Here is a 25,393-nt window from a genome sequence, read left to right on the forward strand (position 1 = left end):
CTGTTGCATTTCTGTAATTTTTGTCTATTATTCTTTGAAGCAAGTTGGCAGAACTTCTTTGTAGAATTCTTACAGGTCAGATCTTGTTACAGGGAGTTTCAAAGGTTTGCGAGTGGGGAGGGAAAAAAAAGATCAGTCGCATCATTTTATCACGTTAAATTGCTGGGCTGAATTCTGCCAGGATTTGGGGATATTTTCGTAAGTTTGTGGTGAGGTATTATTTGTATCCCTATATTACAGAAAATACTATTACCAATCTTACTCCTAAAGGTACTCAGTGTGGATACTTTGAGCACATCTTTTCACGTTAATTTATTATGCTGAGTCTCACCAAACTAAAAAAAAAAAAATAGTGGAGGTGGGGATGTTGGGAAAGCTGTACAAGGCAAGAAGGGTCTAGAATCCCCAGGCTTATTTTTTTCCTTCAGAAAAGAACATCAGAGGGCCTGGCAGATGGCAGAAACTGTGGACCACTTAGAAAAAAAGAAAAGCCCCCTTACCTTGTTTTAAGTCTTAATCACAGTACATTTTCCTTTTATGTGGACAAACCTAAGTCAGACAGTTCTTTGATAGAGTAAATATAAAATCTTAAGATCATTTTTAGAAAAGGTGTTACCATTTATTAATAAATCCTGTTGTGACATTTCGTAAAGAGAAATACACACTCCTAGCAAGCTCTGTCTCCAGACACAGACCAGCCTTCTGCTTGTCACAATTCCACACTAAATTTCTATATTAAATTAGATCAAGGGCTTTCAGACTTTAACAGCTTTGGAACAGTTCTTAGATGCCTTAAATTTTTAAAAGGCATCAATTAATGTCTTAAACAAAATAAAGGCAGATTTAATTCCGCTTGAACGTTCTTTCTAGCTTCATCGTGACATGGTATAGAGAGAACTTTAAAGCTTTGAAAAAATTCATTTACTTTATTCCTCAATTCTTGGTTAACTGCCAGTGGAAATGTGAGCACGTCTGACTGGAGGGGCTCCTTCTTGCTACCGAGGGTTTCGAGGCCCTGGCTTCTCGTAGGATCATGGGGTGTGGTTGCTCTGTAACAGTCTATTGCCTCCACCACCACCCTGCCCCCAAGAGACTGAAAGAGAAAGGAGAGACAGTCCGGAGTAGAAGATGCATTCCAGAACTACCTGCTCTGCGGGGCGTTATCCACCCAGAACGAAAAGTAAAAATCCAGTGGCTTCAGGGCTGAAAGCATTCTTGTTGGGGCTGAGTAACTGTCATTTTCTTAAAGAGCTACTTTGAGTGAAACCCCTGACATGGATACCATGTACAAAGCTATTCCTTTACCACGAACGTTCAGGCTTTATAGTCCAAAGGCAGGTCAGCTTTGAGTGCTGGCATCAGACACGCCTGCAGTGACAGCAACATCGATTGGGAGAGACTGCAGTCCGTGCGGGGGCTTCCCCAGTGGTGCAGCGGCACAAGAACCCACCTGCGATGCAGGAGACCTGGGTTTGATCCCCAGGGTCGGGGAGTTCCTTTGCAGGAGAAAACGGCAACCCACTCCAGTATTCTTGCCTGAAGAACCCATGGAAAGAGAAGCCCGAGGAGCTACAGTCCAAAGGGTCCCAAAGACTAAACAACTGAGCACACACTACCCACATGATCAGTGCTGAACAAACACAGCAGTCTGTATAAAAATACCACGTATCATTTACTCTCTGTAGATTCTGTACAACTGCCAGGAAAGGCTTCTGTGGTCGCATAGATCAGGTGGGAATTTGGTAAAGACATCCAAGTAGGGTTAAGGCACCAAAAGTAATATGGTCCTGAACACCCAGAATAAAGAAACGAAAAAGCAGTCTGATCTCTGAACAGAGTACGAAATACCCAAACCCAGAGTTTCAGAAGTAGCTCTGGAGAGGCTCTCCCAGGATGGTTTCCAGCTGCTGGATGGTCTTCTGGCACTGGTGCTCTACCTCTTCACATTCATCTGAAAAACAAAATCAAGTCAGTCTTCCTGCCTCGGTTCCCATCAGCCTGGGTCTGCACATCCTGCTCTCGCTGCGAGTCCCTGAGTCAGGAGAGAAGTAAAGCCCAGCACTGAGGCGGAAGCCACCCTGAAGTCCCTCCTGCCTTTCTCCCTCCTGCCTGCCCCCCCGTCTTATGGTCTTAGACTTGGGAAGTGGAGAAAGGCCCCAAACAGTGGTGCACAAATGAACATTCCCGACACCTAGCAATGCCGCTCTGTTTAGTCACTCACACAGCCCCTCCCGCGGCGGGGGGAACAAAGGTGCAGGCACCTGGTTTGGGATGCGCAGTGAATGCCCAATGTGAGAGCATCTGTCCTTGCCTCCGCCACCCCTGCTCGTACCTGTACTATTTCCTGGGCTGCACGGTAGCACCATGCTCACTCTGCTCTGTGTGCAGAGCTGCGCAACCTGAACTTCAACCCCAGTTCCACCTGTCATACTTGTTATCAGATAGATTACTTAATCCTGTTAAAGCCTCTAGTTTTTTCCTTTATTAAAAAGGGGGATAAGGGCATGTGCCTGGTGAGGATTAATGAGCTCATCCACACAGAGGAAGTGCTGGGCGTTAACAGTGCTACTCCATCGCACCCTTAGTGGCACTGGATGTTTTGATATAATAACCCTGCATGTGTGGACCAAAATATTCAATCATAGTCATGTATGAGGTTAAAGCAAAACAATATTATAGTCTTTACTGTCAGCCAAAAACACAGAGGCAAAGACAGTAAGGATTATGCTGTAAACAAATCTCAAATGAAGAGGCATTTGCTTTCTAACTGTTCCCTCCGCCCCACTCAAAACAGAAGCTCAGCCTCCAGGCAAAGGGCTGGAGCCAAGAGCTCATCATAGTCTCTCCAAACGGGCATTCCCACTGGGCACATTCCCACAGAGGTTTAATTACTTCTTAAAAGATTGGGAATTACCTTCCATCAATTCAGCTAAGAACGGAATGGATTCTGGTAACAAGACGATATAATTCTCTCTCAGTTTTTCAGCCAGTGCTAACACAGTTATCAGAGCAGCAAATCGAACCTGAAAAGATGAAGAATCATTTTTTTAAAACCAAAGAACTATTATAGCTCTGTTTGTTAATTTATGATCTAACTTGAGACATGCTCTGAATTTTAAACTGTTATTTCACTCTCTCCATTCAAGCTTCATCTTAGCATACTAGTTCATTTAACAGTTTGAGATCTGTTTCATAACATGGGCAACCTTGTACGTCAGAGCCTTTCAATCTGTGTTCCAGTACTGCAGGCCTTTTGTGTGAATGGTTTTTTTGGTAACATTTTCCTTAAACAAAAACAGTAAAAAAGCCACGTGCAAATTCGAGTGTGTCATCAAATGTGCCTGCACTGGAGCTGCTGGCTGCCTGGCTGATGCCCACCTGGCGGGCGCGTGCCCAGCCACTGCAGCCAGGACTCCTGCCCTCAACCCCGCCGGGGGGTCGCTGTGTGGCGGTGTGAGGGCTGCACCCTCCTCAGCCTGAGTGGGAGACACTCAGTGTGTCATAAATGTCCCGGCTTCGGAGCTTAGAGATTGGAGTGCTGCTCACATGTCTTGTCTGTGACAGGAACCCAAGTTCCTTGCTTTGTCAACAGCTGTTTGCTTTGTTAGTCATTCACTCTGAAACAAAAGCCATGTTAGTCCTCTTTCCGGTTTGGGGTAATTTAAAGAATACCTGGATACAGCAAAGTGAGATGTTTAAAAAACATTTGCAACTGCCTATGTTCAATCAGGATTTTCCTGATCTGGGCCAATCAAAACAACAAGTCACAATAAATCTAATGCAGCCACTTTGTACGAACCTACAACTTAAAATGTAGGGGTACACTGAAGAGCCTCACTGTTTCCATTGCTTCCAAAAAACTAAATGCTGTGAATTTCAACCAATAAATCTATTAATAAAACACTGCTCTGGTCTGTTTTATCCACTGAAATTCCAGTGTGATAATCAGCTTGAGAAATGGTGACCCATCACTAGGACAGCTTGAAAACTTCAAACCTCCACACATCACCGCCCCATGCTGATGCACGTTATTCCACAAAGTCCTAGGCCCGCGATGTGTATACCACAGGATAATACACTGCTCTAACTCAAAGGAATGGTCTGTGGACAAACCCAGCATGAGTCTGGGAGTACACTGACATGTAAACGGTGCTTAAGAAACACGAGGAACTAAGGTCTTTTCAATACTTAAAAGTATAACGCATTTTAGTGGTCCTGTCTAACACACCAGGGGCGTGGGAAGGACTGCTATTTATAAACGGCCTGTAGATGGAATTCCGGTTTCTCAGGGTCAGTCTTCTGCCTGACACAGGCCAACCCCTGGTGCTAAACGCAGCAGAGCAGGTCCTGCGCCTGCGGCCACGGGGCAGGTGCGCAGCACCCATGTGGCACTGTGGCGCCTGACCTTGGGTGAGGAGTCCCTCGTCTTCAGCAGAATCTGGTAGTTGAGGGGCTTCCAAAGTGAGTCGTCTGCCACGGCCACTGAGAACTGGGCAAGGCACGGCACCAGGTGCCCTGTCACCCGCTCCTGGAACTTCTCTTCGCCTCCAAGCCTGTTTTCCAGCTGTTGACAGTGAGACAAGGACAGCAGTGGGTCTCTTGCTGTTTGAAAAAAATACTCAGCATATATGGTATTCTACTATCCTTCCTAATAGCAGGCTGAAAAACCAGGTACTATTTATTCTATTACTCTCTCTAGAGCAAATTTACCACCTTTGAGGAACTCAAATGGAATCACAGCCCATAGCATCACCCCCTTTCCTCTGCAGAAACAGAGAAGAGCAGCCAAACCCTTACACATTCTCAAGAAACTCAGTTTTTAAGAATTAAAAATTTAATAGACCTTAATCATGCCTTTTATTTGAAAAATTAAAAACTCGGTCAATGCCACTGTGAAGACAAGTTACATTCATGAGAAACATGAAATCAGTTTTGAAATAAAAATTTCATAAAAAGGAAAAGAAAACCCAGCAAACTGTGGTTCTGGTCAACATAAACCCTGTAGGCATGTACCACTCACTGACTGTCCCAACTTTTAACAGCAGATGGTTCTACTGGTTACCTGATCCACCAGGGGCATCATCAAGGCTTCTGCTCTCTCTTTACTTAGAAAATGCTGGGTGTCAAAAAGGAAGATTTTGTACAAACAGTTCAGAATAAACTGTAGTAGCAAGCAGCACTTTTCAGGATCATTTTCAGAGTCAAAAAACGCTTCATCTGTAGATTGGGGAGAGTGAAAATGGAAAACCCGTAAAAAGCTGAGTTTCAAATCTCCAGTGTTCAAATTCATATCACTATTACAAGAACTATAAGTAGAGGGGCATTTCTAAAATGATCTAGAAATCAACCAGGATGAAGGAAAATGGACGTCTCAGGGGACTGGCTCACTTTCAGAGTTGTTAACATTCTCACTTGTTAAGATTGCTTAGTTTGGCAAATGGACTGCTTGTTATTAGCAAGCATTAAAGAATAAACCAATTTTAATGTTTTAGAGTTAATTCTAGAAGCAAAGGAATGACCTTTATTCTTTCTCCCAAGTGAGTGAATTAATAGTGTGTGTGTGAAAGTTGCTCAGTCATGTCCGATTCTTTGTGACCCCACGGACTGCCAGGTTCCTCTGTCCATGGAATTCTCTAGGCTAGAATACTGAAGTGAGAGCTGTTCCCTTCTCCAGGGCATCTTCCCAACCCAGGGATTGAACCCAGATTCCCCACATCGCAGGCAGGTTCTTTTACTATCTGAGCCACCAGGGAAGCCCCAATTAGTAACATGCTAAAACAGTGTCTGACAACTGACTATAAAGTAAGAAACTGATCTTCCTTACTACACCTTGTGTAAGGTGCACAGAGCAAGCATGCCGACTGACCTAGAGTCCGCTACCTACCTGTTTTGGAGATGTTCACCTGGTTCAAGGTATCAGCAAAAGGCTTCACTAGGTGACCAGCAAACAGGGTAAAAAGCCCTTTCAGTTTTTCAGCAATGCAATCTGCCAAGTTGTAAAATGTCAACAGCCTGTCCTTGGGAGCATCCTCTGTCTTAGCCCAATCAAACAGCTAAAAAGATAAAAGAGTAATAATATTAGTTTCTTCTATGGATCTTGTAACTGATATGTGAGTAAGAGAAAGAAAGCTCACCTTGAAGAACAGGGGTCTGAATGTGACCTCAGAAAGTTTGACCACCATGGCTACAAGACAGTCAATGATGTAATTTTCCGTTTTTCCGATTTCCTCCAGATCATTCTAAAAACAGAAGAGCTAATTTATTAGCCAGAGTACTGACATCTAGGTCTAACTCTGGCAGGTACAACAGGTTACACAGCTAAACTTTTCTCTGGCTCTGAGCTGGGTGGTAACTTCAGGACAGGCGGGTGGAAACACGCCTACCTCAGCGTGCTGGGTGCGGAAGTCCAGGGCCTCCAGGAAGAACGTGGTGAGCTCGGGCTGGTGGGAGGTGAGCTCTTCCTTCCTCATCACCCCAATGTGCTCACGCAAGATGCTCATAAACGGGCCCATGAGATTCTGAAAACACAGAGGAGATGTGCCCGTTTTTACTACTCCTAGAGTTCATTAATGCATCTGTAATGGCATTAAATAACCATATTCTTTAAATGAAAATCTAAAAATTTCAGTGCCACATCTCCATCCTCCCAAGTCTAATACCCTGTACAGTCTGACCTTCCAGTTCTTCTCAATCTGCTTGTATGTCTTGTTGATGGCTGGCAATAACACTCGGGGTGACAGCGTGGTAGCCAGCGTCTTTTTAAGGGACGTGAGACGCACATTAGCCTGGGAGGCAGGACCCATTTCACTAGTGATTTTCTCCAAGTGAATCACCTGTAGGAAATAACCACCACCATTAAGGCCACCACAGGTCCTTGCCGAGCGCGTCTGTCTACACATGTTGCACAGAGAGTTGTGCTGAGGATGGAGAAGCCAGTCCACGTGCCGGTGACTGGGAATGCTCAGTGCACTTAGCCTCACACAGAACTGCTCATGCACCAACCCCAAACAGAAGAATAAACAAAAATAAAGACATTTTAAATATTTAATGTAAATTAAAATAGAAAAAAATGGACAGACGCCTCTTTCCAGCGAGGAGTCAGGGATGCAGGCAAATGGTGGAAGGCAGGACACAGAGGGCAGGGCTCAAGACAGTGATCTTAAGAGGACAAGGATCCAGGGATCATGAGGAGAGCTACGTTCTTTGCTAAAGAATCTAGAAAGCTGCTCAGATGCAGAGGTCCCTTTCTTCACGATGTCTACCTTCAAGGTGTGGCTAGAAAGTATGTGAATCCATTAAGTCATCTGTGTCAAAGCAGCTAAGGCTCCTAACCTCATAAATGGCCAGTGATCAACACAACACAACAGATCGGGGGCCATTCTCAGGCATTTTCATTTCACTAGAAATGCCACTGGCCCACTGTCTGAATTGCAGCACAGGCATTCCACTCTGAAAGACACACCTTAGGGTTAAGAAACCCTCACGTTAGGAACAAAGCAGGCATGCCCATTTCTACAAGAAGCTCTATCAGCCCAAGTCCAAAGAGCTCACAGCAAAAGAAATCAGTAAAATACATCCTGCAAAACCAAAGAAGGAAAGCGCCTCATGACAAAGCAGCGCCCATACCAACATCACAACTGAACTGGAGGGACAGCGAAAGCAAGAAAGGCACACATTTAGTGAGCAGCAGCACATCTCGTCAGAATAAGAGTCTCCGTGCCAAACGAAAAGCTTCAGGCACAAACATAATGATCAAATCTATAACGTTTCCCTTCCCCTACTGTGGTCACTGACTCACCTGAGACAGGACCCCTTCCAGGTAGGGGCTGATGAAGTGCGGCAGGGTCTCGACCACCTTCTGCAGGGCTGCCAGGGCACTGAGCAGGTAGACCTCACCCGAGACCAGCTCGCGGGTGCTTCTCATGGTTGTCAGCAGTGGCGGCATCAGGCTAGAAAGAAAGTTTCAAAACTTAAAGCAGAAACAAAAAATGGAAGATGGAATAGAAGTCACCATGGAAAAATCCAAACCGCCATCCGTGCCCCTTACGTTCTGACGTCCAAGCCCATGAAACAGCTATACATTTCACGTGACCAAGAGCAAGAGCTCTCCCAGGGCCCATAGTACCAACACAATATCACTTTACTTAAAAAATGACAATGTCTTTCAGCTGAATACTTGCTACACGTCAGGTAAAAAAGCCTTGCATGGAAGCAACTGTACTCCAATTTTAAAAAAAGACAAAAAAACCTGTTACTGGTCTACAAAGCAGTAAGTAACGAGACTGTGAGCAAGCTCTTAAACATTTATAGCAGTTTGGCAGTGATTTTATGTCTGTGACTCTAACAGTAATAAGAAATTTTGTGTGCCTGTGTTATTTCATTTTTCTAGTTGTTTTTACTATATTTTCTGAAAATAGCAGTCTATGAAATTAAAAAAATTTTTTAATCTAAAAAAGAAAAAAAGCCTTGCATGCACTGCCCCATCCTGCCCCATCATTACCCCATGAGACAGGCACTGTCTCGGTTTGTATGTGGCAAAGCTCTACAGGCTAAGTAACCCTGGCAAGGCTGCACGGCCAGCAGATACCGGGCCAGCGAGACAGCCAGGAGTGGCCACTTCCGGTGTGGCCGGCACGGGCCAGTCGAGGCCCGACCATGGAAGGGCTCCTCCATGAGATGGCGCTGCCACCACTGCTTCCTAGGGCTGCTGGTCCAAGGGGAGCAAAACCTGCGGCAACGCACATCATAAAGGCAAATGGGAATGCTGTTTTCCAGTTTGAAGAAAAGATCACCTCTCCAACAAATCGAACTTTATGAAACTTCTACTAACGGGCAAAAAAAAAAAGTCACTACGGTTTTACTTCCCAGTTGGTAGCAGAAACCTTGTACGGCGGTCCTGCCCCAGTTCCCCTCGCATACCTGGGGAGCTGAGGGATGGCCAGGGCTTCCAGGGTGGAGACCACCTCGGCCACGCAGAGCAGGGCACTGCCCAGGACGTTCTTCTCCTCCTTTGCACCCAGAGCAATCAACCTCACAGTGGTGTTCAGCACTGGGACGAAAGGCTCTGGATTTTCTGCACCAAAATTCTTGCATAAGAGCTTTAAGGTATACAGAGCCGTCTGTCTGTTTATTGGATGGTCTTCTAACGTCTTTCTTTTATGCTTCACCATGGCCACGAGGATGGGGACCAGGTCGAGGAAATGGTAAATCTGAGGAAGACAGCCAGAATTCCCAAACAATTAAAGCTGCAAAGAAATGCTAGTCTTCTGTCCATTTTTACTGCTTGAGATTGCTTAAATGGAGATCAGACCAAGAAGTCCTAAGCCATACGATGATACACAAGCAACCATTTCCTCACTTGTGTTACTTACGGATAAATAAATCCATGTGCTTGCAATCAATTCTGTATTTATATAAAGCACCCTACCAGTTTAGAGTGAAAAAGGACTAGAACCATGCTAAAATTAAGGCAACATGTGGTCAATATTAAGCAAGAACTCCATTTAGTTCCAATTCCACTCTAATAGCTCTTTTAACACATATATAGTGCTCCTACCAGAGTTAACATCACATTTAAACACACAGGCATCACAACCTTATTGGATAATAACATACTTATTTAAATTGTACCATTAGAGAAACTACAAGGAGTTAAATGCAGCTCTGATAAAGCAAGGAATGGGTAATGGGTCTGTAGTACAGTCTTCACTTACAATTTTCTTCTTCCAGGAGGTTTTCTGCTGTAGTTTGTTGTTCAAAAGATCCAAAGCTTTCCGGCGAACAGACGGCAGTGGGTTCTCTAGCAGTCCTCTGATCACAGGGATGAAGGTTTCTGTGGGCAGCAAGGCATTGACCTACACAGCAGTTTCACATTTAACAAAAGAGGAAAATATAAAATACAAAAGGGAAGATGAATCATTTAAGACAGACTTCCACTCGCTGCACAGCTTCAAAATATGAGGCGTTTTCACACACCAATTCTTATCTAGTTCTTACACTCACGTTTCAGGGAGGTATGACTAACCAGATTTATCAAACACACAACAACAAAAGAGGATGCTATCATTAAGCTAACTGCTCATGCCACACAGATAAGCAGTTCAGCTCAATGTTAAACAGTGGTCCTGGCCAGTGATTTTACTGGTGAACTACACACCCCATCTAATAGGTTATCATTTATTCCACTTGAATAAACTGGAACATCATACAGTAGGATATGACTCAACATTTAAAGCTAATGCTTTAAATTTACTGAGATACACGATCTCACAATCAGTAGGTAAGCAACTGTTTTTCAGATAAAATGATCTCCAGGCATCAAATTCTTTTCCAAGAAAAAGCTGAGCTGCACTCTATTAAAAGAAGGTATCACTAACTTTATTCTTAAAGTAAAACTTTCTGATAAAGAACTAGACAATGACATAGCACAGCAACAAAACACAGAAGATGGAGAGAAATAAACGCCCACCTTGTCCAGCAAGTCGTAAGCTCTACTGAGGAGTGCTCGCCAGAACTTCCCAGTTAGCTTGTCTGCATTTCTCTCCACGGACTGTGCTACAGCACTGATGTAGCCAAGAACTGTTTCTAGCAACCTGGAACACAGGAGACTCATGTGAGTTTTAACTTCTTCCAGCTTTCTGATTAAAAGTTTGAAATTATTTCCAAATACAAATTAAAGAAAGAAAGGGGAACATACCTCTGTTCCAGGCCTGTCAACACCTGAGGACCGCCACTTTCAACTACCTGATTTTTAAAGAACAATATGGACATATGTTCATTAGAACAATATGGAAGTCAGTGATGAAAAATCACTGAAGTAAGTGAAGTGAAACTTCAAAAATTCAACTCACTCCCCAGTGTTTTCTGATATTACAACTTAATCAGGTCCAAATCACCCCCATCATACTGTATGAACTCCACTTCCCTTAATTTATTTTGATTACATTTTATAGATATTATCTGTAAAGTACTACAAAGATTCAGAAAAACACAGCAAATGATTTAACACTTACCTATTAATTTTATGAAATGTTAATCTTTTGTGAGGCCTGTATCTAATTTTAAGATGTTAATAAACATGAAGGGTATAGCTGTGGTCCCCACTTTACTGCTCTCTAATCCCAATCTCCTCCTACCCCGAGCCCCACAAACTTCAACCTGCAGTGAAATGTCATTAGAGAGTACATACCAGGCAGCACCACGCTTTCCTTGATGACACTCGATTTGGGGGGGTCTCGCTAAGTGACTCGTGTTGCTCTAGTCACTTATTTTAACTGCACACACTACTCCTCCTGATGTATCGCAACCTATTAATTCACCTCTCTCTGTGGATATGTCACAAAGTTTATGTCACCCCCCTCATCCTTTTTTCCTTTAGTAACAGTGCTAAAAAGAACCTTTCTCCTTGAGCATCTAGCCAAGTTTTGGTAGAGAAAGGGAACTACTAGATCACAGGGGACAACATCCTCAACTTGACTGGACACTGCCCAGCGCTTCCTGAAGTAGCAGTACTGAGTCCCACTACCCAGCACTGCGCAGAACAATGATCGTGTGGCCACAGCCTTGCGGCTGCCTGTATTCACAACTTTACAATTTCTGCCAGTTTGATAACATCACAGTGGCATCCCCTTTAATCTGCATTTTCCTTCTTACTAAGGAGGCTGTTTCATCTCACTGGCCATTTGAGATTCCTCTTCAGTGAATTCGTATTGCTTGCCAACTGTTCTAATAGAAATGGATGCCTCTTGACTTATAAACAGCAATAATCTTGTCTTGGTCTGTGGTTTTCTTTTCATTTTGCTTATGGTGGCTTTTTATTGAAGTTTTTAAGAAATTCTTCTCCATCCTCTGGTTATGTTTTCTTTGATTTTCTTCTCAAAGTGTCAAGCACTCCTTTTCACACTGAAGTTTTTAATCTACCTTTTGTTTAATCTAACTTTATATGTGACGTGAGGCTTCCCCCCCTACTTGGCACAAATCATACCAGACCTAGTCTCACACACTTCCCTCTCCCCACTGTCACACGGTGCTGCCTGGCATGGGAAGTGCTTCTTACATCACGCGGGTGTGGCCAGCTGACGTCCAGGCACACTGATCCACTCGCAGCATCAGGCACCACCGCCGTCCTCGCCTCTGCTTGACACAAGCAGTGTCCACACCGGTCACTCTCAAGCAAGCTGGCTTAGCTGATTACTAGCTGAGCAAGTCTGTCAAGTCCTTCTCTGGTTCTTACACTTCGTTCCTTTAGCTGAGTGTGAACAGTGACCCAGGGCACCCCTGTTCCAAGCTCTGATGGGCACACATTCAGGACTCATGAAGTGTGGTATAAACCATGTCTTTATCAGGCCAAGGAGTTCCACTGACCTCATGATGCCGACGCTCATTGTCCTTAAGTCATGAGTAAGTACAGAATGCACTAAGCTGTTTGTCTGAATACTTCAGTGATCACAGATTTCCTCTCTTGATCAGTTCATGCATTATGAGGACAGAGATATTCAAACGCTCAGCCATTCTTGTGTTCCTGGTTGTGACCCTGTCTCTTCTGTTTCTTCCTGTCTTCGTTTCCATATGTACTTCTTTCTCTCTTGTTGTTTCAAGTTTAGCACACAAACAGAAAGGTGCACAAACAGTGTGTGCAGAGCTCACTGCATGTGGAAACGAAACAACGTATTATCAGCACCTGAGAACTCCTCCCCTACCTGACCCCGACTCCTGCCCTCTCCTCCTTCCAAAGACAGACACCGTTGTTACTTCTAAAACCACAAGTGTGTTCTGCCTGTTTTTGAACTTAATACAACAGGAGCCACAGGATGCATTCTTTCTGCCTTCTTTCCTTTGATGTTACACTGATGAGTGTCAACAGCGTGTCAGTGAGGTTCACCCACGTCCAGTGATGATGACAGACACTTTATCCACTCCACTGCTGATGGACACTTGGACTGTTCCCAGTCTTGGCACCATCAATAACGCTACCATTGACATACTTTCCAATGTCTTTCGATGCACACAGTCATACACTCTGCAGGTATGTACCATTTGAGGATAGAACTGCTGAGCCACAGGGTTTATGCATACACAGTCTCAGGAGGTCGTGCCCAACACGTGTTCATGTTGAAGTGAGTAGCACTATTTGTTTTCTATTATAGGCATGCCTCATGTTTTCATGAGAGACTTGCCAAGCTATTTTTACTAGCCTAAATCACAATTTCTTTAGGAAAAGCAAAATTATATCATAAATACATTTAAAGAACATCTCACCTTTCTGATAAAATTGTTGGAAGCCAGGAGCTGAGACATGAAGGACACAGACAGAAATTTAAAATGCCGTAGCTGCTTGCTAGTGTGAGCATCTATGTTAAAGACCTGTAGCATTTCTTCTTGTGATTCGCTCTTGTTAGATACTGATTTGGGAATGGTTTCTGAAAAAGAACAACGAACAAGTGACCTCACTCATCTTCAACCTGATATTTTAGTGTACAGACACAGAATGAGCATGATAAATGCATACAAGTCTTAGAGAGAACTCTGTTATGCATAAAACACATGTATATTACTAAACATATCCATATAATATACATGAAAAGAAAGTGAAAGTGTTAGTTGCTCAGTCATGTCTGACTCTTTGCCACACCATGGACTGTAACCTGCCAGGTTCCTCTGCCCATAGAATTCTCCAGGCAGGAATACCGGAGTGGGTATTATAGCATTCCCTTCTCCAGGGGATCTTCCCAACCCAAGGATCAAACCTGAGCCTTCTGCATTGCAGCCAGATTCTTCACTGTCTGAGCTACCAGGGAAGCCCTATAATATATATATATATATATATATATATATATATATATATAAAATTTGTTATATCCACTTTTTCCTCTTTTAAATTAATGAAAGATATATTTACAAATAAAATATCCAACAGCCCTGAGAATGAGAGTATATAAGACAAAAGCAAACAAACAAAAAACAAGGCAACTGAGACAAACAAATGGAAGACAAAGATATTGCAAAGAGTCTGAACTGGCTCCATGCCCCATTTCTGAAGCTACAGAGGCATGTACTTTGATGGCCCACAACGGACTGAAGGAGGGTCATCCCTCCCCTTCAACATTTAAACCTAAAAATTGAGGACGTTTGTCCTTAAACTCTAAAATTCCACACTCAAATGTATCGAATATAAAAGGGGTATGTGTCTACTGGTGGGCCACTTACAAATCACTGTCCTAGAGGGTGAATCAAAATTCAAGCTTTGTTGTACTTAGCCTGTCACCACACATGGCTCGCATTTTAATGGAAAGCCAAGATACAGCTAATAAGGTCCTACTAACTTGCTGTCTTTTTACTATAACTCAACCCACTCAGAACACTCCATAGCCCACATACCAGCACAGAGACACAAAAACCAACGTTTGAGGAATGGCAGGTAGAAATCCTCCTTACTGTTTCCTACAAAGATCTGAGAAGGTGACAGCTATATAAATGACTGACTTCCTTTAAAAAAGCCTTCTAAAGACACGCCTTGGGTTCTGAGGATACAGTGCATCGTCTCCTGCTTCTCTCAAGCTTCCAGATCAAACAATAATTAACATCTGACTTACACCTACCTTCTTTGTCCTCTGGCAGCTTCAGTAAGTAGTCAAGGATAGTCATCAAGCTTTGGATCTGATGTTGGACACTAAACTCACAACAGACGGAAATCCAAAATTCAGTGTCTGCCTCTAAAATAGCATCCTGCGTAGAGGAGAGAAAGAAGTAATAAAACCGTACCTCTCCAATTTATATTACTTAACAAGTACAAATAAGGGAAACATTTTAAAAATACTTCTCAGCACACAAAGCCACTCCACACTGACCATAAGGATGGTCATGTGTATGACTAGAAGAATCAGATAGTGAGCTCCTTACATAATAAAGCCAACTTACAAGAATTAAGAGGTGTAAGTCCAGGATAAACTGCATTATGATTTCTGGTAGAACTGAATTACTTAACACAGGTTCTAGATCTATTCCTGGATCCCACTGTCTAAGAAGTCATTTAGAAACAGCCTTGGACCTGTAAGTCCCCCATCATCTCTCTCAACAGGGCTCTTCAAAACAGTTACCTGCATCTCACTGGCCTCTATAACACTGACTCTCCTCCCCTGCCCCGTGAAATGAGACACAGTTTAATTCCTGTACAGCCCTATGCTGTTGGGCTTAAAACAGACCCACCCAGCATGGCACCGATTGTTTCTTAAATTCCAGTCACCCACAGAAGTCCTGTTACTCCCAAGGATATTCAGTGCCTCAGGCTCTGGAAGTAGGTCCAAAGAATATAAAAAATGCCTTTAAAAGCACTTCTGAGCTCATGCGGATTAAGCATCACCAGCCACAAGTTTAAAGTGAAAAGTAATGCAAAATCTATGTGAAACACCTCCCATTTTCACTTGTCACCCCGCTCTGCACTCTGACCTTTTCTCCATAGGCGGCCGCCAGCACGGTTTTAGTGACGTACTGTTCAAAGAGCAGGACCAGGAGAACCCAGAGGAACCTCTCTGCACCCAGTGTGTCAACAAGCTGGACAAGGACGGGCAGGCGCCTGTGCTCGGGCACGTGGGGCAGCGCGTCCACAAACACGTTAATGATCTTGACCACGATGTCCTCCACGTTCCTCGTAACTTCGGCAGAGTTGCCACCATCAGACTGCAGGGCAGTAAGCAGGGGACAGCAAGGAGAAGCCAACAACTCGCCATGAGACAAGCTTTAAGCAGACTCGAAAAGGCTTTCTGATGTGCCCCCAAGATAGTCATCAAAGGAATTCTAACAATCAAAGACCAGTCAGTAGGTATTCAAGGAGTACAGACTACGTTTCCATGAGGGGGCCACAAAGTGCAAGACGTGAGCCCTGCCCAGAAGGAGGCACATCATCTCCGCCAGACACCACGCTCCCGTGAAGAGACTGCAGGGGCCAACCACGGGCCCTGAGAGCAAGGCTGCTCTTGGGGTGTCCAGAAAACCAAATAGGATTTGAGCTACACCTGGAGAAGGACGGTATAATCTAACAAGCGCAGCAGGACAAAGCCAACAGCCCCCTGATGCTTTCAGAATACAGTTCTGACCACCTGGTATGGGTGCATGAAAGACAACTGCTGAATGAATGAGAGAACGAAGAAAGGACACGACCAGCTAACCCAGCGCCCCTTCTGCCACGCGACTTTGCTTTCCACATCCCTCACACACTGCGCACAACCCCAGGCTGGGGCTGCCAGCCGTTTCAGAGAACAAATCCTACCCTCTTCATACCAGTTTGAAGTGCGTTTCTTACGGAAGCCTGTGGTCACGCTGGCCATATGGGCCTTCCCCTACAATGAACTCTTCAGTGTTGCATCTACCCCACTGGCATACATCACATGAACGCATAATGTCATTTTCCTTTTTATATATGTGTCCCACACTGGCTGATCTGCTGGACACAAAGAATTCCAACCTTACACCAAGATTAAAAGGAAAAGGTGCTCGGTATGGTCACTGAGGAAATGGTCAGTAACATGAGAAAAGAAAGGAACAACCATGGAGGTGAAGAAAAAGCACAAGTGGGAAACCACACCTGTTCATCTCCAAGGCTATTTCTTAGCTTCAAGGTCTTTACTTCTTCCTGAGACTAGGCTGACAGAGACCAGGTCTCGGTCATCTCTTTGTGTACTAAGCTTCAGAGACCACTTGGTAAACGTCTGTTAAATTGTATGTTAACACATTTGCCACCATACCTTTAAAACCTCCTATCTGCACAGACCTACTTAAGGGTCTCATCAAACTGACGCATTGTCCTGAGATATACCCTGACTGTAAATTCACTTTGTCAGAAGAACATTAAGGTACTTGTATTTATTGAAGTACTTGTACCTGTACTTGCAGTACAGGACAGATATTTCTGGAAAAGATATTTCCAAGACTACTCCTTAGCTTCACCACTCTAAAATTTAATGGTCACTGATACGTGAGCAGTCTGGAGAGGCTTTTAATGTCATTTATTAACTACTATTTGAATCTCACGCTATGTAAAATCTTAAAAATTAAAAAATATAACACCAACGCCGGTAGAAAACTCACCTGAATAAGCGCTGGAATAACCATTTTCACTGTCTTGTTGATGACCTGGAAACTGTAGGTGTCATCGAGACGCATCACATTGGCTCCCATGAATGTGAAAATAGACATGACGTTGTGCAGAACTTTGTCCTGGAAGCAAGCACATTTTTCAACATTTTCCATCTTAAGCAGATCAAATATCAATGATTCATTACAACTCAGCAATAGAAAATATAACCCAGCTTAGAAACAGGCAAATGATGCACAAAGACATTTCTTCACAAATAAACACTTGATAAGCACATGAAAAGATGATCAACATCAGTTATGAGGGAAATGCAAAATCCAAACCAGAAAGCACCGATTTGGACGAATATAATAAAAAAGACAGTGATAACTGTGAGGGAGTGGACAAATTAGACCCCCTAGACACTGCGTGGTGGGCACAAAATGACCTCACTTTGAAAATGGCCTGACAGTTTCTCATGAAGTTAAAGTTAGCATAGACCCAGCAATTCTACTCCTACTGAAAATACTGAAAACACATTCACACAAAACCTATTAGAATGTTCACAGCAGCATGATTAACAGCCAAAAAGTGGAAACAACAAATACGTCAATTAATGAATAGATAAAAAGTGGAAACAACTTAAATGTCCATCAATTACTGAACAGATAAATAAAATAATGTATATACAAAGGTGTATTGTTATTGCTGTTGTTTAGCCTCTAAGTCGTGTCTGACTCTTTATGGCCCTGTGGACTTAGCCTGCCAGGCTCCTCTGCCCATGGGATTCTCCAGGCAAGAATACTGGAGTGGGTTGCCACGCCCTCCTCCAGAGGATCGCCCCAACCCAGGGACTGAACCATGCCTCCTGCATTGCTGGCGGATTCTTTACGATTGAGCTACTAGGAAAAGTCCTACAACGGTTTACTACTCAGCCATAAAAGGAGTATTGATTCAAGCTTCCAAACGGATTAGCCTTGAAAACATGCGAAGTGCAGAAAGTCAGACACAAAAAAGGCCACATATTATATGATTCCATTCACAGGAAATGTCCAGAACAGAAGAGCAGATAGCTGGCTGCCAGAGGTGGTGGCGCTGGTGGTAAAGGGAATGGGGACTGAACGCGAACGCGTATGGGGTTTCTTTCTGAGGCTGATGAAAGTGTTCTGGAAATACATAATGGAGATAGCTGTACAACTCTGTGAGTAAGCTAAAACCACTAAATCGCACACTTCAAATAGGTAGATTTTGTAACAATACGAACTATATTTCAATAAAAACAAAAGAAAAATATCAATGATTCGTAATTGTTTCTGTTTTGTTTTTTTTTTTCGTAATTGTTTCTGGATTATCAACCCCTTTGAGGGCTTCTGACTCTATACCAAGGGGGAAAAAAAAATCCTATACACGTTAAATCTTACACATGATTTTAGCAGATTAAGAGACCCACAGAAGCTCATGGAGAACCAAAAATCTTCAGTTAGGAACATATCCCTTAGATGAAAATAATTTCCATCTCTTCAAACATCTTTAAATGAAGTATTTCTATAAGGAACACGATTTCTTTAACTGAGGTAGTTTATAATCAAATTACTTGTAAGTCCACTTACTGGAGTTACCTTGCACCAAGTGCCATGCTAAGTGCTAACCATAAATCATCCAGTCCCACTCTCACGATTCTATGAAGGTTACTGCATTTTACACTTTACAAAAGGCTGAGCCAAAGCTTAGAAAGATCAGCCAGCTCACTGCCTCAACTAAAGAGGCAGGCCTGGGAGTCCCACCTGCACCGTAAGATCCAGAATGCCACAGAATCCCAACCATGTGCGCCTATATATGTCCACGGAAGAAAACATCCAAAGTATCTGCATAAGCCTTAAAGTCATTAACACTTACAGGAAAGATTCCAGCAACAGTACCCAAGAGCAGAAGGGCATGGTGATGGGTCTGAGGCATCTCAGAAACACGGATGCACTGGACTATCAGTTCCACGTTGAATTTCTCCTCATCCAGAATGTCTACAGGGCAAGAAATAAGACATCTCCAAGTGGTAGGTACATTCACACTCAGAGCAGACAATCCTTCCCCACTTGCTTCCAACAAAGTACGCACCTCTGGGTATTCTGCCACCTTCTGGAGACAGTTTTTGGCAGATGTTAAGCAGACAACTAAGAATTAACTGTTTGGTGTATTCCATGCTTCCCTGCTCCGGTGGCAAAGGCTCTAAACACCTTCAGGAATTCCGGAAGAGAAACGATGGGAAATGAAAGGGTTGTACAGTTTCAGTTCTGCAGTAATGACCAATGCCTAGAGCATATATTAAATGAGGAAGAACTAAAATATTAACATTATGTCTATAAACACTGTGAGATTTCTAACGCTGATTCTTCTATTGCGGGCAGGCGCTGACATCACATTACCTCTCCTTTCTACCGAACTTTCCATCAACCCATTTTGAACCTTCTTAGAGGACAACCTTGAGAATTACTTTTCCTTCAGACAAGAGCACACATACACCATGCAAGGCACACACTATGGCTATCTAATGATGCAGGGCTAAAAGACACTAAGTGTCACACTACATCCTTAAACAGAAGTCATGATGCCCCAGGGACACAGTACTGAACATGAAGCAGAAAAGCAGGCTGCAAGGTAAGTGCTCATTTACTACACAATACAGGACGAAGGCTAGTTTCAGGCCTTGGCAAACAGGTTCCTATAACCATTCTTTAAATCTTCCAACCATAGTATTCAACTTGCATTGTTTTACAGACTAGCTGAGCAAGAAGAGAGTATGAAAACAGGCAAGAGTTAGAATCTTACTCTCTCATAAATCAAAGCAAGTGTCATTACCTTGACAGCAGGTTAAAAAGAGTCGGTATCAGTATCTGAGGATTTTTGAGCTTCTTTTTGTGCTGCAATAATTCCAGGATGAGGGTTACTCTTTGCCAGTAAGAACCTCCAACTTCCTGGACAGATTCTTGATCTTGTGATTTTCTGAGAATCGGACAAGACAAAAAGAAAAGCAAACACTGTCAATGTTAAGTAAAAACTATTGAAACCAATTATGCCACATTGATGGGCATCAAAAAAGTCACGATGGTCCCAAACATCCGCGGCCTGGGGACAGCCACGCTTACTTGGGCTGCATCTTCTGCCTCCTCGTCTGCTGGACTGTGCCCAAGGACTTGGCTTTATCTGGTGGCTCCAGTTCTATTCTGATTTGTTCAGCATTAACAGAAATCTAGAATATTAAGGAGGAATGGGTGATGATAGGATTCCACGGGATTAGAGCAGTTTACGTATATTTAAAGAGATACAATGCAAACGTCTCTGTCCCATTTTACGTCTCCCTATGACCCTAGAGCCCAGTCCAATACCCAAAGGGAAACGTCACTGACAATCCCTTATGTATTCCTTGGGGAAATTTTCCATATACCAACAGCTCTATAAAGATTAGACACACACAGGAGCACATTTTCACACTGCTCTGTACCTTAATTTGTCCCACTTAGAACAAATTTTCTTAGAGACCTAAGAAAATATGCTAGAATTCTGAGAACTGCAGAATCTGGATACTAGGACTCCACCACGCTATCATATACTTTTGTGAAAGAAGGTCTCCCTAAAAAGCACAACGAAGCAGCACACAGGGTGATCAGGCAGTTGTTCAGATCTGCAGCTAGGCTTCAACATGCATACAAACCGATGAGCAGATTCCCAATCCATTCTGTGTGTCATGAAGCAGCTTGAATTAAGTAGAATAATGATCCGTGACCCTGCTGAGCATCAAGGCACTATTCCTTCCTGTTCTTGCCTAGGAGGTAAGTAACACCTAAACTAACAAACACCTTACCGTTCAAAACTAAATATTTCATACCATGAAAGTAATGGTGAGGACTTACAACTTTGACTTTGCACTTCTCTATGACCTACTTTTCTATGATTCTGTCTAATGGGAATATCTGACTTCCTAAAGGAATTACAAAAGGGAGAAGGCTTAAACATGGCATTACTTGGAAGAGAATAAATATTAATAAACAAATGACAAGTTTGCAACTTACCCCTTTGAAAACACTGCTAACAGTCTGAGAACAATGTGAGTTCTTACAGTTCACCAGTAAATCAAACAACATGCACAAAAGCTTCTGCTGAACCTTTTCATCTGTTATAGCTGCGAAAAATGGCTTTGTAATCTAGAGGCAGAAAAAATGCAGTTGAGATCTATGAACGAACTTGAATTCTAAAAATGATGTTTCCATCATTGTCTTACAATGTAAAATTGGTCCCCATTTTGTTAATTTAAATGACTCACGTACATCATCCAGTTTTGAAAAAATGGGTCAGATATATCATATTCCTTTGAAACATGTTCAGACCATTTTATCTTCTTGAAGTACACATTACAAATTTTCAAAAGCTTAACATGCTTTAATCTCTGAAAGAAATCACTGACCTTTTCGAGAGCTGTAATCTGAATGGCTGGCATTCCCGTACAAAGATCCTTTGTTGTGTGCACAGCTTTTAAAAATATATCTAGACTCTTCGGGTCCTTATGTAAAAGAGAAGCTGAATATTCATTATATTTTCCCAGAGCGAGATGCAGGGCAATGGCCTCATCTTTCAGGACAGCTGTGGGCTCCTTCCGGCTCTTTTCTAAAAGTTGGTCAATCATTGACAACAGCTGAGAAAGCACCAGCTAAAGTTTGGAAAATTTATTAGTAAATAGTTATTTATACCGATGCAAGTTTTTCCTTGCTGTACAAAAACATCCAAAGATATGTTGTAAGACTAGAAGCTTAACACAGAAGAAAAAAACCAACAGTAATGGCCTCTTAGCCATAAGGACAGCTATTAATCCAACTAAGGCACCCAGGTCCCTCATGACAGTTCAGTCTGTAATAATCAAAAGCTCTGAATCTTTCAGCAGTAACAATCTGTGGGCATTCTAAGGCTTTCTAAAAACATGAAATACAAACTGAAGTTTTAGACTACAAACATAAAATTAAGCTTTTCCACACAACATTTCCAACTTGGTATAATTAATATTAATTCAAATTATATATGTGAAGTCTTCAATAACTAAAGCAGCAGCCAGCAAATTATGGCTTGGAAGACACGTTCAGAGGACCATCTGTTTCTGTAAATTTTGTTGAAAATCACAGGCATGCTCTTCTGTTTACATACTGTCTGAAGCTGCTTTGGCAATATGATGGGAGAACAGAGCATCTGCAACAGAGTCTGTACAGCCACAGGGCCTAAAATAGTTATTATCTGCTCCTTTACAGCTGGGGCTGTGGACCGGGGCTGGGCTGTGGCCCATTAGAAACTGGGCCACACGGCAGGAGGTAAGCAGCAGACGAGTGAGTGAAGCTTCATCTGTATTTACCACTGCTCGCCATCACTTGCTTTACCGCCTGAATTTCTCCTACAGTCAGATCTGCGGTGGCGTTAGATTCTCACAGGAGCGTGAGCCCTAACCTGAAAGTCAAGGCGGACTATCCCAAGATGGCCACCAAACAGAAAGAGAGTGCACAATAAAAGTAATGCCCTTGAATTATCCCGAAACCATCCCGCCACCCCTTCTGTGGAAAAACTGTCTTCCGCAAAACCAGTGCCTTATGCCAAGAAACTTGGGGACACTGCTTCATAGAACAAGACTGTCAATTCCTAGTTTAAACTGTATCAGGAACAACACAGAACTGACACAGGCCATCTATTTTCTTGGCCTGGACAATATAATGAAATGTCTTTTACTCCATTTTATCCTCTTTTGGGCTTCACTAGTGGCTTGCTGCTGCTGCTAAGTCCCTTCAGTCGTGTCCGACTCGGTGCAACCCCATAGACAGCAGCCCACCAGGCTCCCCCATCCCTGGGATTCTCCAGGCAAGAACACTGGAGTGGGTTGCCATTTCCTTCTCCAACGCATGAAAGTGAAAAGTGAACGTGAAGTCACTCACTTGTGTCCAACTCTTCACGACCCCATGGACTGCAGCCCACTAGGCTCCTCCGCCCATGGGATCTTCCAGGCAAGAGTGCTGGAGTGGGGTGCGATTGCCTTCTCCGTCACTAGTGCATCAGTGGTAAAGAATTCATCAATTCAGGAGACTCAGGTTTGATCCCTGGGTTGGAAAGATCTCCTGGAGAAGGAAATGGCAACCCACTCCAGTATTCTTACCTGGGAAATCCATGGACAGAGGAGTCTGGCAGGCTACAGTCCACAGTGTCACAAGAGTCAGACTTGACCTAGCGACTAAACAACTCTTACTTCAACCCTCTCTTACTTCTTCAACTTGAAGTCAAGTCCCAAGATTGGTAAGGTCCAGAGGAGTTTTTGGAACACTAGGATAAGGAACAGTTTTCTCTGGCTTACAAGCACAAACCATTACACAAGTGGTTCATAAACCTCTTTCTTTTGTAACACAGGCTTCCCTGGAACCATAGAGAAAGCTCTGTTTCTCCCTCCACCTCTCCAGAAATGTACAGCCATGTGTATTTTTAAAAACAGTAAACAATTTTGAAATATATATAGACTTATATGTTCAAATATTATTATTTCGTGGAGATTTTCACCTGAGAATAAACACAAACTATTTTTCATCAATGCATTGTCATCGGTTTCCCCTGTGACTTGAAAATTCATTTAACATCAAGTCAATGATGAGACAGGGATAACACACAATTTTAAAATGGACAGAAATGCAGTACTGCTTGTTTTTGTACCCTGTATCTTTTTCCTCCACCTCAGCTCTTCTGTCTCTCACATTAATATGAAAGTATTCACGCCTGAGTGTGTATAACTCTCACGCAGTCTTGTACACACATGACTAATTAAAATAATCTTCACTAACATCACCTGGAATGGATATAGCTCACTTAAATTACACATACCTCATTGTTGATGTCCTGAAGTACTTTCATCAAATCTTTTGTAATATAAGATGGGCAACCATATACACAATAAAGGAGGTTTTTCAAAGTTTCAGTTAACTTTTGATGAGATTTCAGCTTCTTTTCACTCTGTAGTTCCTCAAATAAAGTTGCCAAGTCCTAGGATACAAAAAAGAAAAGTGGCTTAAAAAAAAGGGCGGGGGGGGGGGGGAGTGCTCCATGTGCTACTCAAGGAAGATGCTTTCCCAAATGATGCAATGATTTTTCATTTCCCCTTGAAACCTGAATAGGAAATGTATCACTACCCATCTGGTAGCTTCCTACCAACACTGGTCTTTTAGCCAGTGACAAGATAGCAGAAATGCAACATGATACTGCTATCTTTTTAAGATTAGGGGATAAAGATGTGCAGCTATTGACATATCAATTTCTAAATTCAATGACTTAGCCAATCAAATGCCCTGCAAAGCAGAACATCAACGAAGGGGAGAATGGCTCGCGTGTCCACAACGTCTGCACACACTCCATCTTCTCCGCCACTGAGTTTACCTGAACGACGTAGGTGGCATCTGAGGTGATCTCCTCTGCTTTAGGAACCACATGATCTATGACCAGCTGAAACTGGGATGCCACTCCACTGAGGGCCTGGAGACAGTGAATGGCAGCCCTGCGCACTTCTTTTATGGGGCTGCCCAGATTAATGAGTAGAGATATCACCACTAAAACCAAAGGGAAAAACACTGAAGTAACGATTGAAAACATTGAAACAGCATAAAATTGCAACAGTATCAAGCAGTACATGATGAAAGCTTTCCTCCCGGCTCAAACCCCCTCCCTGAAGTCACTGTTTAATCATTTCACTACCCTAGAGAAATGCCAGATGTGCACTGGTGTGCTGGTCTGAAAATACATGCGACCAGAGAACACACGTGCTATTCTGCACAGCTGCTCTCACATCTCAGTGCACACTGGGAGTGTTTCCCATACCACCATTGATACATACATATCTAACTTAAATAGCCTTCTAAAATTGTACAGAAATGCTAGATTGTGCTGTCCATAGTTTTAAAAACTAGTACCTTACAAGTAAAAGTTCAGATTGTTTCTAGTCTTTTGGCATTAAAACCACTGCAACAAACGTCCTGTACATACACCCCTGAGCAAGTGTGCAGAGGAAATAACCCACTCATGCATCAGGCTTGGCAGATATTTTGGCCTGAACTGATGTTTGCTTTCACATTCTTTTTGACGTGGAAACTTCATAGCTTTATAGAAGAATCTTTCTTCTAGCTTTATATGTTGCTTAGAAAGGTGCTCTCTTTAAAAAGTATCTACCTCTATATTTAGATAGTGATCATATGGATTCCACATTTTCTAACACTAAAGCTAAGTTTTCTTTTTAATGTGCAATCTTTAGCTCAGCTCACACTTCTG

General features: G+C 42.9%; 1 protein-coding gene across 5 annotated transcripts in view; it reads right to left on the reverse strand.

Annotated features, from left to right (window-relative positions):
* Nucleotides 1–1,653: 1,653 nt before the first annotated feature.
* Nucleotides 1,654–25,393, reverse strand: part of HEATR1 (HEAT repeat containing 1) — a 50,897-nt gene continuing 27,157 nt past the window's right edge. For all 5 annotated transcript variants that reach the window (XM_060406869.1, XM_060406867.1, XM_060406868.1 and 2 more), the window contains 25 exons: nt 24,509–24,678; nt 23,960–24,118; nt 21,525–21,767; nt 21,133–21,264; nt 20,209–20,312; nt 19,922–20,065; nt 19,181–19,299; nt 18,965–19,086; nt 17,083–17,211; nt 15,445–15,675; nt 14,598–14,724; nt 13,258–13,418; nt 10,697–10,743; nt 10,469–10,592; nt 9,714–9,854; nt 8,920–9,209; nt 7,799–7,949; nt 6,675–6,833; nt 6,384–6,518; nt 6,135–6,239; nt 5,885–6,053; nt 5,063–5,217; nt 4,406–4,564; nt 2,915–3,023; nt 1,654–1,951 (listed from right to left, as the gene is read on the reverse strand). In XM_060406869.1, the coding sequence (XP_060262852.1) occupies nt 1,863–1,951; nt 2,915–3,023; nt 4,406–4,564; nt 5,063–5,217; nt 5,885–6,053; nt 6,135–6,239; nt 6,384–6,518; nt 6,675–6,833; nt 7,799–7,949; nt 8,920–9,209; nt 9,714–9,854; nt 10,469–10,592; nt 10,697–10,743; nt 13,258–13,418; nt 14,598–14,724; nt 15,445–15,675; nt 17,083–17,211; nt 18,965–19,086; nt 19,181–19,299; nt 19,922–20,065; nt 20,209–20,312; nt 21,133–21,264; nt 21,525–21,767; nt 23,960–24,118; nt 24,509–24,678 (3,674 nt within the window). In that variant the 3' untranslated portion in view covers nt 1,654–1,862. The remainder of the gene's footprint in view (nt 1,952–2,914; nt 3,024–4,405; nt 4,565–5,062; nt 5,218–5,884; nt 6,054–6,134; nt 6,240–6,383; nt 6,519–6,674; nt 6,834–7,798; nt 7,950–8,919; nt 9,210–9,713; nt 9,855–10,468; nt 10,593–10,696; nt 10,744–13,257; nt 13,419–14,597; nt 14,725–15,444; nt 15,676–17,082; nt 17,212–18,964; nt 19,087–19,180; nt 19,300–19,921; nt 20,066–20,208; nt 20,313–21,132; nt 21,265–21,524; nt 21,768–23,959; nt 24,119–24,508; nt 24,679–25,393) is intronic.

The sequence above is a fragment of the Ovis aries genome, chromosome 25 (genome assembly GCF_016772045.2).
Source record: "Ovis aries strain OAR_USU_Benz2616 breed Rambouillet chromosome 25, ARS-UI_Ramb_v3.0, whole genome shotgun sequence".
Lineage (NCBI taxonomy): Eukaryota > Metazoa > Chordata > Mammalia > Artiodactyla > Bovidae > Ovis > Ovis aries.